At 43.5% G+C, this 15,371-nt stretch overlaps 1 protein-coding gene across 3 annotated transcripts in view; it reads left to right on the top strand.

The window, feature by feature from the left end:
* The window catches only part of hipk2 (homeodomain interacting protein kinase 2), a 120,156-nt gene that overhangs the window by 13,909 nt on the left and 90,876 nt on the right, over positions 1 to 15,371 (top strand). For all 3 annotated transcript variants that reach the window (XM_074677315.1, XM_074677314.1, XM_074677313.1), the window contains exon 2: positions 9,095 to 10,271. In XM_074677315.1, coding sequence (XP_074533416.1) covers positions 9,095 to 10,271 — 1,177 coding nt within the window. The remainder of the gene's footprint in view (positions 1 to 9,094; positions 10,272 to 15,371) is intronic.

Below are 15,371 nucleotides of genomic sequence, written 5' to 3'. Positions count from 1 at the left end.
GCTTGTACAGCTGGACATTTTGGGTGTTAAAGTTTTAAAACAGTGTCAAACAGCCACCAGGATGACAGTGTATGAGCGCTAACAGAAAGGAATCACAAAAAAGGAAACTGTGAAGAATCACATTTCAGTTTTTAGGTTTGTATTATAGTCTGTATCACACATTGTTCTGCCTTTGCAGCTGTTAAATCTGATTTTTTACACTCCACTGTTTGTGATTTCTACTTCTTCACATACCCCACCACTTCACACATTTCACGTAGCTAACACATCTGTGGAGCACCGTTGATGCTGAACAGGTTTAGGAGCAACATGTCCTGCCATCCAGGCTCGGGATTCACCTGTCTGACGTTCTGAGTCGATTTCAAATCTGCAGATAATGATCCTGATCAGACCTGATACCAGCACTAATTTAACATCCTCATCTTAAGAATGGGTACTGAATTAGGTTTTTTCATAGGTACCGACCAAAATCTGTCAAAAGTACCGGGTACCGAGACACGAAAAATCAAAAGGTACTATGTTTAGGTATCTAAATGTATCCTTGTGACTATGAAGGAGTGGAAGAAAAGTTGATTTTCCATGCTGGACATGGACACAGCATTACAAGATTACATATTGAATATGTCAAATTGAAAAACAAAAAAATAGAGAATTAACAAATTGATATTTTTCACCAAAAAAAGCACAAAAAAGTACAGAAAATTGGTACCGCTGAGTACCGGTACCGATTGCCAGGTTCCGGGCATCGGTACCGTATCATTTCATATGTGAAAGGTACCCATCCCTACTCATGATATTTCAGCTGACTCAGCAAAAATCGACAGACCTCCTGTAGTTCATGATGGAGTTCACTCATGGTTGTTGATGAACACACAAGATCATAGAATTTAGTAGAATACACTGTAAAAACTGAAATCTTATCACTATGTTTTTGTCTTATTTTCAGTAGAAAATGTCTTTTTAAACTTAGTATGAGCCACATTTACCTGAGCAGTCTTGTTTCAAGTTATCTAAAGGCAAAAATTAGGTCCGAATTGCTTGTAACAAGTGAAAAAAAAACTAGCAATGGAATAAGAAAAAAGTTACTGGTATGGAGACATTATTCCAGTTTCACACACATTTTTAAGTTAATTTTTGAATAAATTCTTCTAGTTTCATTGGTAATTTTTTGTCTTGTTACAAGCAATTTGGTCCTCATTTTTGTCTTTAAAAAACTTAAAACAAGACATTTCACAGAACCGACCAGTTGAATTTGGCTCATATTGAGGGTAAAGAGACAACTTCTGTTTAGAGTAAGAAAAAAAAACTTGATAAGATTTCAATTTTTTGCAGTATAGATCTGTCATCGATACCAGATCTTACTATTGTATTCTGTATCAGACCTATAACTGAAACCCAGAGAGGATTTGTGCATCTCTAATTCAGACAGTGCCTTCTACAACAGTATGGCTCTGCAGTAGAAGAGTCCAGGTTCCAAAGCTGGCCTGTCTGCAGTCCTGACTTGAAAACCTGTTGAAAAAAAAATGGAGCATCATGACAAAACAAAATCTATTATCAGGCAAGAATGGGACATTTCACTTTCCAGACTCGCTAGATGATCTCCTGGGTTGATAAACCTTAACATATCTGATGACAGTGGTGAACATAACCCTAAAACAACTGTTTGAAACATGTTGCTGGCATCAAATTTGAATTGAGAGGAACCTGTTTTCAGTTTGTCTATCAGTAATTTTCAAACCATCCTACCTGCTTCAATCAGCTTTTTCAACTGCATCCCAACTTGTTGTGAACTGGGGCTGTAAATAAATCAGTCATGGTAATAATACCCTTGAAAGAGGTTTGATCCCTGGAAATTAAAGTCAAGGCTTCCATCTCTGCCTCTAAAAGGTTCTTTTATATAAATCTCTTTCCTGTCATGGCTTTTTATTTCATGGACAGATGGGAGAATACCGACAAGAATAAACTTGGCTTGGTATGTGTGTGTGTGTGTGTGTGTGTGTGTGTGTGTGTCCCTGTGTGATCACACAGTGGTGTCACTTTGAATATCATGTTAAGGCTTTTATTTCTTATTTACTGTACCGCTCTTTGGAAAAAGCTCAGGCTGCTGTGATAGCAGTCAGCACTGCCTCCATTTACATCCTGACCTCATATTCATGTTTGAGTACATTATAGCACAACAGAGCCATGCAGCATGCAACCAAATCCATACCACACTGTCCCCTCTCCAATCAATCTGCCATTGTGCAATTTTTGCGCCCTCATTGTCCTCGTGTGTGTGTGTGTGTGTGTGGGTGTCCTCCCCCCTCATTGTTGCTCGTGCTCGGTTTCTGTTCCTTGTCTCTTATGTTGATCTCATTATAGAACATTGTGTCCAGCTGTCATTGTTAGTCCTAATGACATAAGAGGAGGTGTGTGTGTGAATGTTTTTGTGTGTGTGTGTGCGACTGTCTGTCTATCTCTGAGTGTGTGTAGTTGGGTGTTTCTTGCTGTGTGTAATGATAAGCATTGTGGAGAGCGGCTGCTTATCAGGTGTGTGTCCCTGCGTGGCCCTTCACTGTGTGTGTGCTCAGAGCTGATGTACACACGGCGTGTTGGTGGTGGTGCCGTTAAGCTCTGAGCTAACAGGTGCTGCTGCTTTATGGTCGGGTCGTTTCAGCCCCCCCTTCATTTTTTATACTGCCATACAACTCTTTATCTGCATCACACCTCATGTCTTACTTCTCTTTTCTGTACAGGAACACTCCATCCTTCTTTCTTTCTTTCTTTCTTTCTTTCTTTCTTTCTTTCTTTCTTTCTTTCTTTCTTTCTTTCTTTCTTTCTTCAGTGTGGAGGAAGTTCGGCGCTGTGCTTTGTGCACTTGCCACACTCGTGATTTGATTAATAAGAAATCCAGCTCAAGCAGAGCCACTCTGCCCTCCCCCTCCTCCTGCTCCACTCCTCCACCCGGCGTTGTGGTTCAGCGCCTGGTTAGGCTGACCTGGCAGTAAAAACAAGGCAAATGTTTTCTCACACCAGCCGTTTTATGACTCCACTTACAACGTGAACAGCGGCCTCCTTATCGTCCGACACTTACTAACCCTGGTTCTTCAGCTTCTGTGACCAACAAAATGAAACAAGGAGGACAGAAAACTCTTGGCTGAATATTTGGGTGCAGTTCTTTGCAGGTCTCTGGAATCATGTGCACATACCAGGCCTTTCAGATTAGAAATGTAAATATTGAGTGGGCTCAAACAAAAGTGGAAAACATGTTTAGAGTTGAGCCATGCTGCTTGGTGCTCCAACATGGAAACTTTAGTACCACTGCTTCTGTTTCTGCTCATGCATGTGAGTTTGTGCTGAGTGAAAGTGTTATCTCACAGCTAACACAACATGCCGTATCTTTGCCTGTTTGCTTCCAGGAAGAGGAGAGTGAAGGGAGTGTCACTTTTACAGCAAGCATGTGGAGGATTTACAGTCTTTGAGGTCCTGTGCGTGTCTGTCAGACAGCATGTATACATCCCTCTGAGGCCTCACTGTGCTTGATGAATATCTGTCCTCTTTTGTGAGTTTGTAAGAGAGAGAAGCAGTTCAAACCGGTCAGAAACTGTGGTCAGGATGAGCATGAAGGCTGATGGAGCAGCAGCCTGCATGACAGAATCTCCCCGTGAGCTCGTCTGATGCATTATTCTATAAATAAGCAGGGAGGAGAGAGCTAAAACAGCAGATAGGAGGGTCAATAGTGGCAGCGGGTGAGAAAGGGAGACAGGGAGAGATGCAGCGTCAAGCTCCAGCTCCCCCACTGAGGCCAGGACTCAGGCAGGAGGCAGGAACACAAGGCCAGGCTGCTCTGTATGGACAATATGTTCCTCCTCAGTGGTGCGTTCACTGATGTGTTTAACCCCAGAGTCCCGGTCACTGTCCCCCAACAGGTTTCCCATCAGTGGGTCTGCAGGCGGGGACGTCTGTGTTCATGTAACATTACTCAAAGATAAGAGGCATTAATAATAGAGAGGAAGCAGGGACTGAAGATTACACACCCTCACTAAATATCTGCATTAGAGTCAGATCTACAGGTACGCCTGGGATGATAGTCAATAAGTCAGTTAATTTTACAATAAATGAAAGAACTTGATCATTTTGCTGGCCTCAGTATATATCACCATGTGCATGCATGTTTGCTCTCAGCACCTGCACGTTTGTTCAGTGGCAGAATGAACAGAGTGAACCCTCCAGTCAGTCATCCATAATCTTTGTCTCCAGGAGGTGGGACTGCTAGCATCAGGCTAGCACAAACACACAGAGCACAGCAAGTGAGCGTCATGAGCTCCTTGAGGAAAACACAGGTTAACATTGTAGAAACTAAGAGGAAAAAACATGATTGTGAAGTGAAATGCCGCAGCTCCAGTGTAGAAATACTACCCATTAACACAGAAGAGCCAGTGTGCAGCAACAAAAAAAAGCAACACAACAAATTTACATGCCCACCTATAACACAACCACCCGACCCAATTTTCTGAACTGGAAAAGAAACTGCTCCTGCAGATGCAGAGCCTTTGTCCCGTCAGTCAACACTCACTGACGAGTTTGATCCACAAAGTAAATACAAACAGAACAGAGCAAAAAATGGTGTGAGCTCACAGGAAGTGCATTCTGAACCAGGGATGGGTACCTTTCACATTTAAAACGGTACCAATACCAATTCCCGTTACTTGGCAATCGGTATTGGTACTCAATGGTACTAATTTTTGGTACTTTTTTTGTGTTTGTGGTATAAAATTTGTTTGATAATAACATGTTGATTCTTTACAATTTAACATATTTATTCTTCAATATATAACCTTGCAATGCTGTGTTCATGTCCAGTATGGAAAATCACCTACTCTTCCACTCTCTCACAGTCACAAGGATGCATTTAGGTACCTAAACATAGTACCTTTTGATTTCACGTGAATTGGTACCTGGTATTTTTGACAGAATTCGGTCGGTACCTATAAAAGTGCCAAATTTGGTACCGATCCCTATTCTGAACGCTTCAAACTGAGACAACTGGACTGTTTATAGTTTGGGATGAAGCTGATGAGGAAGATAAGGAGAAACGTCTACATGAACTCTAAACAGTCCAGTTTCCTTAGTTTGGAGCGTTCAGTATAACTCTGACCTTGATGATGAGAATTAAAATGGACACAGAAAGTGGAGTTTGCTGCATTGCAAAAGAAATACTGCTCTTTAATACTGTTTTTTTTTTTTTTAATTTAGGTTCAATTTTTGCCCTTTTTAAATTTTTTTTTGTTTTAAGGATATTTGAAAGTTGTTGATATTCCAAATACAATAGTAAAAAAAACTTGTGAAAAATAAAATTGTACTGCATTTGAGAGGGTGTATTTAATTGTTATAGTATATATACATAGATATATATATATATTAATACATATTAGTGGTTAATTTGGTCTCAAAATGATATTGTCATCAATATCATCAATAATTGTGGGATGATATATCGTTCAGCAAAATTTGTTATTAGTCCAGGTCTACCTACAGGAGAGTAAGGGATTTTATTTTCCCAGTCTTGTTTTAAAGCAAAATAATCTTCATCCTTTTAGAACATTTCTTGAGTGGACTGAAGCCTTGATCGAGCGACCCAACATCAGAAGAAGTCACATTTTGTTATCTCGTCTGTCTGTGTCAGGATGTTCGAAAGGGAGATGGAGGTGTGATTAGCAGTGTCCTGAAACCCACGTGTAGCATCAGAGGATAAGATAATGCTTTGTCTAGACAGTCAGAAGTTGTTTCATTAACCAGCGATTTAGTCCACCCCCCACACTCCTCAGTCCTGCAGACTCTGCAGGTCCAGGACTGAGAGTGGGTCATCAGCAGCCATAAGGCCTCAGGATGAATGTAGTCCAGATGTATCAGACCTGACAGAGCCCAAGCCTTCTTTTTTATACATTGTGGATGTTGCTGTGCAGAGTTTACTCTCATGTGAGAGTAAAGACACATTTTAATGATCTATTTAACTGTAGCACAGAACTTTGAGGGCAGGACTTGAAGAGCAGGTTCTTTATTCAACGAGTATTTTTAATTACAAAAGACGCGTTGGCAGGTTCTGGTGGTGTCTAAAAGCGTCCTCATCAATACTCTGTGTCATGTTGTCAGGGGAGTATAAATGACGGCTTTAATAAAGGAGAGCAAACAGAAGCAGGTCACAGGCGAGAATGTGAGGGCCACTCATGGCCACGCTCTATTCTCCTTCCGCTCCTTTCAGCCCTCACATGGCATGCAGAACGGCCCTGATCCTCCCAAAAAGAAGATTAACAAACCCCTGACAGAGAAGTAATCTCCCTGAAAACATTGACTACTAGCATTTCAACATGCGGCCTCTAAACAGAGGAAAATGCCTCTCTGGCATGCTTAATTGCAGTATGTGGGACACACAGCGTTCCTTTAGGTATGCTAAATGGAAAGCCTTGGCTACTGAAGGCATTCCAGCGTTGTAAATGCACAACAATGGACCTTTACAGTTTTGCGCTTGGCGTGGAGTTCAGAAATTCAAATAAACTTCAAGAGGAGAGTTTGAAAGAGAGAGTTTTTGCGACGAAAGTACAGAGGGTTTGGTTGTTCGATTCGAGATCATAAATATGTTTGAACTCTAGTTTGGGTGAGGAGTGATTCATGAGAGCTGGAGCCGCCTTTTCGGAGAAGTATAATTGCTCACATTGTTTTCTGTGTATGTTGTTCTGAGATAACATTCCAGCCATTTGACCTCTTACTTTTGGTTCAGTTAATTACTTATCTGTTTCCCGCACAGGGCTCCAAACTGTGCTGCAGCTTTAAGATCTTATGGAGAAACTAGCTGTGCACATAAGTCAGCGAGTTCTGTTTTTATCTATGCATTTCTTTCCGCGGGTTGTGTTTTCTCGGTTCAGGGGAACTTGTGTGGCATCCAGCTCATTGCACCGTGAAGGCAGTGTCAAGTGAACTCTTTGACCACGGGGTTAAAAACTGACGGGGAGTCAATGAGTGACTAAGACCGAGGTTGAGGAGGAATTCATGTGATGCTAATGCAAAGAGCAGCCAGCCTCATTCTGGCCTTGTAAAACCCTGAGCTATCCATAATCATGCTGGCAGATATGTATTGCTGGAATTTTCCATAAGAGGAACAGGCCAGCTCTGTGTGAGACCATCCATCTTTGTGCTCATCAGTGTGTGTCTGTGATTATCCTGACAGGCTCTCAGTCACACAGTGTTGACGCTGCCCTGTGACGTAACCCATCATTCAAATTATTTTTAGCGTAAAGTCCAGGCACAGGAATTGGTAATCCAAGGAGTGACATCTGGCCTTCAGGGCTTAAGTGATTAGCAGAGAGCCTTGCCCCTAATAGCCAAGCGGACGATCTTCATTACCTTTCTGGACTGGCCATACCCACGAAAACCGGGATGTCGTCAGCAGGCAGAGAAAAGGCTGAGTTTGAAGATTATTCAGCGCGGATGTGAGGCGGTTAAAAAAAAGTTGGAGGTGTTATTCTTCCCCAGCTACTGCACAACACCCGCCAGGCTCAGAGTGAGCCCTCTGATGTACTGCTTCAATCCTGCAGCATTAGGGCTAAGTCCAGATGACCCGACTGATAACTATTAAGGCTAAGCAAGGCCACACAGAGACTGCATAAGTAGGAAAGGTAAGGATGGTTAAAAAAGACAAATGAAGCAGAGAACGGAGCAGAACCACCAACTTCCGACTGAATTAATCATCATCACCACTCAGAGGACTAATAATGACAAAGTGACCAGCATGTCTCCCTCCTCCTCTGCCGTCTGTCCACACAATACAGCTCCGAGGAATGGAAGTCCCCACCATCTTGGAGTGGGAAATGTTTCCTAATTATCTGAAAACATATAAAACATTTCCCAGCTTTCAAGGCGTCCATTAAACACACAAACGCAGCATTCTTCCAGCAGCAAACAAAGTTTAATGGCTATTTGTATGCACGGCTTTTTCTGGGTGTTTGTGTGCAAGCTGTGACCGGCGCATTCTTTGATTCACGCATCGGCGGTTGAACAGCGAGGTCTAATTGTGTGAGTGTTGGCATGGCCAGGTGGAAGCTCTTAGTTTGTTAGCAGTAAACTAATTTTGGGTTTACTGGAAACTCTTTAAACATAGCATCACTACAAGTCTCTCATAATCTACGCTGTGCTGTTATAATCATTTCAATGCTACAAACAGGCCTGTTTGCACACACGGAGATAAAGAAAGGGACTATTTTTGGGCGGTTGTTTGCTTGGAGAGGCTTTTGCTTATTCTGAGGCAGTTTGTTCCCAGGAGTTCAGAGCACAGCCTCGCTGCAGTTTTGCTTTTGTTTTGTTGTCTTCGGGATCTGTAGTTGAGAGGGAGTTCAGTGCCCCTCTCCTGTTCTCATAGTTACTTCAACAAAATTTCTTTCAGCGCCTTCCCTGAACTGAGTAATGGTGGACCAGTGGATGCACAGGCTGGGTTGTGTAGTGGGAAAAGGAAATTGCAATCATGCCATGAGATTTTTTCATGGGGCTGTTTTTGTGTATGTTTTTGTGTTGCTCGGCTGTCTCTGTGGACTGTCCCATGAAAGGGTATTCTTTTAGTATTCACTCAGCCTATTTACTTTGCTGCAGATGGGAACAGTGGGGGAAAAGGCATTTCCTCTGCTTGAACCAGTGGTTTGTATAAGCACCACTCCATCTAAACCCGCTTATCTTTCTGCCAGACATTCTGCTTTTTATTTATGTTATATAACTTTTTAAAAGAAGGCCTTAACATGACAGAAAAAAAGCTTTCCCATCACTTTAATGATGTGGTTTCTCTTAAAAACTGAAGCAAAGAATTTTATGCCAGAGCAACAGATGCTGAGTGGCTTTTTGTTGCTGGTTCATGTCTTTATCTTCTCTCTCGTGTTCAGAGTTTAAGGGTTAACATGCGTCACATCAGCGGCATATACGCTTGGTGTTTAATGACCCGCTCTGACCCAAGCTGTCTTTATTTAAAGCTTCAGCTTCTGCTCATGTTTCAGACACTCTCAATTTCCTAACCTCTCACTTTCATTCCCCTCCTGTCCTCTCCACCCCTCCCCCTCTCCCCCTCTTCTCACAGGTATGGCCTCGCAAGTGCAAGTGTTCTCCCCTCACACTCTCCAATCAAGTGCCTTCTTTAGCGTGAAGAAACTGAAGGTGGAGCAGAGTTGTAACTGGGATATGACAGGGTACGGCACACACAGCAAAGTCTACAGCCACAACAGCAGCAAGAACTTGTCGGCCACCGGTGGCCCCCTCGGCATCAACAGCTCCCTGCAGGTCGCCAGCTCCACCCTGCCCTACGAGCAGGCACTCATCTTTCCAGCCAGCGCGGGCCACATCGTGGTCGCCTCAGCCAGCAGCACTTCGGGGGCCGTGGGGTCTCTGCTGGGCAGCGGGGGTGGAGGCAGCAGCAGCAACAGCAGTGGTGGTGGAGGTGGGGGCGGAGGCAGTTTGGGAGGTGGGATCGGCGTTCACAACCTGACACGCCGCAGCACGGTCAGTCTCCTGGATACCTACCAGCGATGTGGGCTTAAACGCAAGAGTGAGGAGCTTGACAACAACAGCAGTGTGCAGATCATCGAGGAGCACGGCCCACCCATGATCCAGAACGGAGCTGCCAGTGGAGCCATGGTGGCCACGGTGGCGACTGCCACCTCCACGGCAACGTCCAAGAACAGCGGCTCCAACAGCGAAGGAGACTATCAGCTGGTGCAGCACGAGGTGCTCTGCTCCATGACCAATACGTACGAGGTGCTGGAGTTCTTGGGGAGAGGAACCTTTGGACAGGTCGTTAAGTGTTGGAAGCGGGGCACCAACGAGATCGTCGCAATCAAGATCTTGAAAAACCACCCGTCGTACGCACGGCAGGGTCAGATCGAGGTCAGCATCCTGGCACGGCTCAGCACGGAGAGCGCAGATGACTACAACTTTGTGAGGGCCTACGAGTGCTTCCAGCACAAGAACCACACGTGCCTGGTATTTGAGATGCTGGAGCAGAACTTGTACGACTTCCTCAAGCAGAACAAGTTCAGCCCCCTGCCGCTCAAATACATCAGACCCGTGCTGCAGCAAGTGGCCACAGCGCTCATGAAACTGAAGAGTCTGGGGCTGATCCATGCGGATCTAAAGCCGGAGAACATCATGCTCGTGGACCCGTCTCGACAGCCCTACAGGGTCAAAGTGATTGACTTTGGATCTGCTAGCCATGTGTCGAAAGCGGTGTGCTCCACCTATCTACAGTCCAGATACTACAGGTAAGAGCTGAAGCCTTGTTCCTCTGCTCTTTATCTTGTGTTGGAGATTCAAAGAGGAAGTGTCCCAGAGGAAACAGTTCACTCTGCTGGGCTCATTGTGCTATCTGCATCATGTTTGATTGATCCCTGCTTTAACAGGAATGTTTTCACTGCAGAGCTGATTATTTGGCCAAACACCCAGAGTGCTGAAGTCCTCTCTTTCGGCCTTTCCTGTTTGCTTGTTTACCCTCGTAGTAACCCCCACCCCCGCCTCCATCCAGTGGTGGAGAGGCTGTGAAACTCAAAAGCTTTCAGAGTGGCGTCCTGCTTACTGCATTTAATGTGGTAAACAAGCATGCTTAGGAGTTACTTTGACGATAATCAGAGGCTGTAGTGAGGAGGTGACAGACCACAGGAAATATTTGAAGCAGAGGCATCTCTTGGTATGAAATGGGTTCAAGGTCGTGTGAAGAGATTTCTGGCCTCTTTCACATGTGAGGTTTTTGAAATTTTGCAGAAATTCTCTGGAGCTTTGACCTTTGAATTTTCCAAAGTTGCATGCTCACAAAGTGTTAAGTCTTGCAAGAGGAAGGGGGATGGCACTCATGATGTCAGAAGCCTGCGCTGAAAACCACAGAGAGAGACTCACACTATGATGACAGATTTTAGATTTATATCAATGTTATATGTAAACAGATGGGTGTGCAGACACTTTAGTTTCCAGCTCAGGTGTTTTTATTCGTCCTGTTTCTAGTCGCTCTTTCAGTTTCAGACTTGTTGCTTGATAGAGACATCATCCACCCTGCCCTTTCTCTCACACTGGATTTCCTGAGGTGTTCTTATTTTGTCTCGCTTTGATTTATTGTGAGAATTGTTCAGCAGAAAAAAAGTCCAGGTGAGGTCAAGGTGAGGATTTTGTGTCCAAACATGCTCATCCAGAACGTTTCACACTGCACAAAACTGAAATCTTATCAAGTGTTTTTGCCTTTTTTTTAAAGTAAAAATTGTCTTATTGTACTCAATATGAGCCACTTTCAACTTATCAATCCAGAAAAATGTCTGTTTCAAGTTATCAGAGTACAAAAATGAGGTTTGAATCGCTTGTAACCAGTAAAAAAGTCTGCCAATGGAACAAGAAAAAATTGCTTGAAAATTTCCTTGAGACTAGAGTAATGTCTTAATACAAGAAACTTTTCTCTTGTTCCATTGGCAGATTTTTTTAATGGTTACGAGCAATTCAGACCTGATTTTTGTCCTTAAATAACTTTAAACGAGACATTTTTATGGATTGGTCATGTGAATTTGGCTCATAATGAGTCTAAAAAGGAATTTTCTACTGAAAATAAGACAAAAAACACTTGATAAGATTTCATTTTTTGCAGTGCAGCTAGTTTCGTGCATGTGTGAATGAAGCTTTGGGGAAACTCAGCCTGTCCAAAGGTTTTCATTCACCCCTCTGCTCCCAAGGCCCCCCCAGACCCTCAACCCCCATCACCATGGCTGGCTCCCGTTTCCCCAGAGATAGAGATGAGGGGTCAGCCCGAGTTCTCCTGTAATATGTGCCTGTAATCCACACCAGCGGGCCCTGCATTAGAACCAGATGAGTCCCCAGGAAGGCCGGTCTTTCTTCTCCCTTCCTTCTTAAACAGCCTCGCAGCAAACGGTGTGTTTAGGTTTCAGCAGAGGCAGCGTTGAGGGAACTGTGTGAGGACTCAAACAGTGACCGTGCCGACACAGAGAGGAGCTTTGTTTGATGCTGAAGCCTGGTGCTGGGGTTAGACAGGAACAGGTGTGCGTCTATGGTACCTCATGCAAAAACACACACAAACCCACGCTCACATACGCCAGGTGGTGGCTCTGCTCTGCTCGGCTCACAGTGCAGACTCCGTCAGGTGAAGTTTGTGGTCTGGCTTTAGTGCAGTGTTGAAACAGTTGTCACAGGCTTTTTTACACATGCTACACTGAGCCATTGTTTCCTGCAGCGTGATGAACTTTAACGGATATTCAAATCGCTGCGTTCAGAAGATAAAACGCTTGAAGCGCAGGATTCTTCAGATCCTGATCGTCTCTGCAGGCTGCTGACAGGTGGATTATTTCATCAAAGCTGGAGTCTTTATGAAGTGTTTTTACAAACCCCTCCCTCAAACTGAACCAAGAGTACATTAAGAACCCAGTCTGGGAGCTGGATTGTGCGTTTGAACAGGGCAGTGCTGTTTTTTCAGTTTAAGTGGCTCATCCTGAAGTAAACACCAGCAGCAGCCTGTTTTAGTTGCTCCTGGGCTTTAGGTCAACAGTCAGGCCATAAAATGTTCCCGTTTGTTTTCTCGGGGAGTGAAGAGTGGGAGAGAGCAAAGAGATCATCCCTTCATTTCCTCTTGGTGGTGTAGGAGTGGAAAAAAAGGCAGACAGTGACCAGAAAATTTCCCAAAAGTCACCAGAACCTGGCTCAGCATTTGGTGACCCTGGTTTTGAGGTATTCAGAGTGGTGTGTGTTTGGCGTCATGAAGCACTCGGTGACTCAACCTGAGCATGTTTGCTTGACTGTGCCAGGACTCAGCGTGAGGAATAGTACATGACGTTCAATTTATTTCAAAGAATGAGCTCATGGGAGATGAGCACTGCGGGTGTCTTCGCATGGCGTACAGTTTGGGCCACAAACAAACCCGGGCTGCGGGTGGAGTTCATGGTGAGTTCAAAAGCTGAGAGGAGAACATCAAATCAGCTTTGATGGTTTCAGATGAGAAGATAGCGGGATTGTTTCTGCTTCTGTCCTGCACACAGCACCTTGAAGGTGGAGATCCAGGTGGAGTTTTTCTGCTGCGCCCTGCTGGCTGTTGATATGCTGTCTCCCCTGTAACAGCAGAAACATCCGCCTGTTGTCTGCTTTGGTTCATAGAAACAGAATGTTTGTTGCATGAGCTTGTCTGACACTTTTCTTTTCAATATTTTTCAGTTTTTAGGATATTTTTCTGTTTGATGCACGTCATATAAAAACAAAAATACAAATTGAGGAGGGGTGACGCTGTACCAGGAGCCAATAAGATGAGGGCTTTGAGGTTTCCTGCACTGATAACGCCTGACTTCACAATATTACTGGCAAGAATTTCTACAAGGACCCAGGCGCACAACTAAAAGAAGCTTAAGTTGATTTTATTGCAATAAAAGTGAGAACAAAAAGTCACCAAAAACACAGAACAGGAACAAACAAAAACCTCAGCAAGCGCTGGAAAAACCCAGGATCAAATAAATAAAATAACTAAGTAAATAAGATTCAACAGGGGGCTTCAGATAACTGGCTTGACAGGACGAGACGAACAGACACAGGACACTACACAGACTATTTATACATGAGGTGATAGGCCACAGGTGGAAACAATAGGGGCGGGGTCAGCAATCACAAGAGCGGGAAACACATCAGGGCAGGAAGTGAAGTTATCTGAAACGAGAAGCAAGACATTACTACAAATTTAAAAAACCAGACTACACCAAAGGATGTGAGTTTAACATATGAGATGAGACATAACAGTTAATTCACAAAACCAGGTATAAAACTTGAGGTGACAGAGCTTTGTGTTGGCTGCCCTCCTGGCTGTGGAACAACCTACCTTTGCATATCCACTCTGCAGGGTCAATAGGTGTTTTTCAATCTTCTCTCAAGTCTCACCTTTTTCTGGCTTTTAAAGATGCTTTGAGGAGGATTTGTTCTAAGTGGACTGCCTCGCCACCTTCTGGTCCAAAGTCTCAGCACACTGTCATAAATTATTTTTAGTGAGGCGTGTGTTTGTTTTGGAATTAAATGGAGATGGGATTAAAATAAACTTTCTTTGTTTAAGGTAAGGTATTGCGTACAATTACATAGCGCTACGGTTTGAAATGTGACATCAAGCAAACGTAGTAGCCAGCTAAATGTAGTGCTATCAGCAGCCCGGTGCTCCGACGTATATGTAAGCTAACATGACAACAAGTAAACACTGTCAGTTTGTATATAGTTTAGTAGCTGTTTATATTTAGCTCAGCTGAGGTAACGTTAGTGAATCCTGGTTCTGTCCTGTCAGTCATCTACCAATCAGAGCTAACGTAACCTCACTCTTCATTTTATTGATAGACTCTCAAGTTTGAACAGACCACTGCAGAATAACTGCTGACTGTGGGTTGGAGTCAACATTAGCACAAAAAGATGCTAGCCTTTAGCTCGTGCTCTATCTCTCTCTTGTTTATCTTTCTTCTGCTCTTCTGTCCTTTTTCTGTCTGACAGTTAGGCTCCAGTGCCCACCATCACTACAAGATTAATCATAGAAATCATTTTCAGCAGAGAAAAACACAGATCTCTCTTCTCTACTAAACTTTGTTAGCCGCATGGCGTTGTCAGAGACTTTGGCTTGCCGTAAATCAATCAGGTCTGCGTTGACCCTATCGGGAAGCTAAGAAGTAGCATTTTAAAGTTACCTGTAACCTGTAACATTGGTGCTGATAATCTCATTTTAAAGTGTGGATTAAAATCAGGGATATATCCAGAAGGAAGACTTTTTTAAGATCACTTAGAAACTCCTCACAGCCCCTTTAATCAAAATGTGAATGGATATCTGGCATAGTTTAAAAAAAATATATATATTCTTTTTCATTTCATATTATGTTTTCTCTAGTTGTATGTTTCTATGTATCTTAGTATTGCATCTTATTTGTGCTGCTTTTAATCTGTACAGCACTTTGGTCAGCTTCGGTTGTTTTCAATGTGCTCTTTAAATAAAGTTTGAGTTGGTTTGTTGTAATGAAGAAAAGAGTTAATAACGAGTCATAATAGCAGAGATTAAACACAGTAAATCAGTGTCATATTTCCATTTGGTGGGGGCTTTTATGCCCCTCAGACATGGCTGTTTGCATCTGAGATGCCATCGCTGCTGTTTGTCGTGATGTGCTGTAAGAGCCTTGCAAATGACTTATGGATTTTCCACAAGGTTGACTCATGCAAATAAAACAGCAGTATTCAAGGTAAACAAGTGATGTGCTGTTTACGAGAACAGCTCTCAGGGCGCTCGCAGCCTCATGAAGCTGAGCTCATCTATCTTTGTCAAACAGGCCAGTCGGTGCCACTTCTCCACTCAGAGACACTGAACTTAAACA

Source organism: Halichoeres trimaculatus, unplaced genomic scaffold (genome assembly GCF_033239565.1).
Source record: "Halichoeres trimaculatus isolate MK-OKI-2021-1 unplaced genomic scaffold, fHalTri1.1 fHalTri1_scaffold_10, whole genome shotgun sequence".
Classification (NCBI taxonomy): Eukaryota; Metazoa; Chordata; class Actinopteri; order Labriformes; family Labridae; genus Halichoeres; species Halichoeres trimaculatus.
The sequence above is the reverse complement of the archived record's forward strand: the minus strand, read 5'-3'. Positions and strand labels throughout refer to the sequence as shown.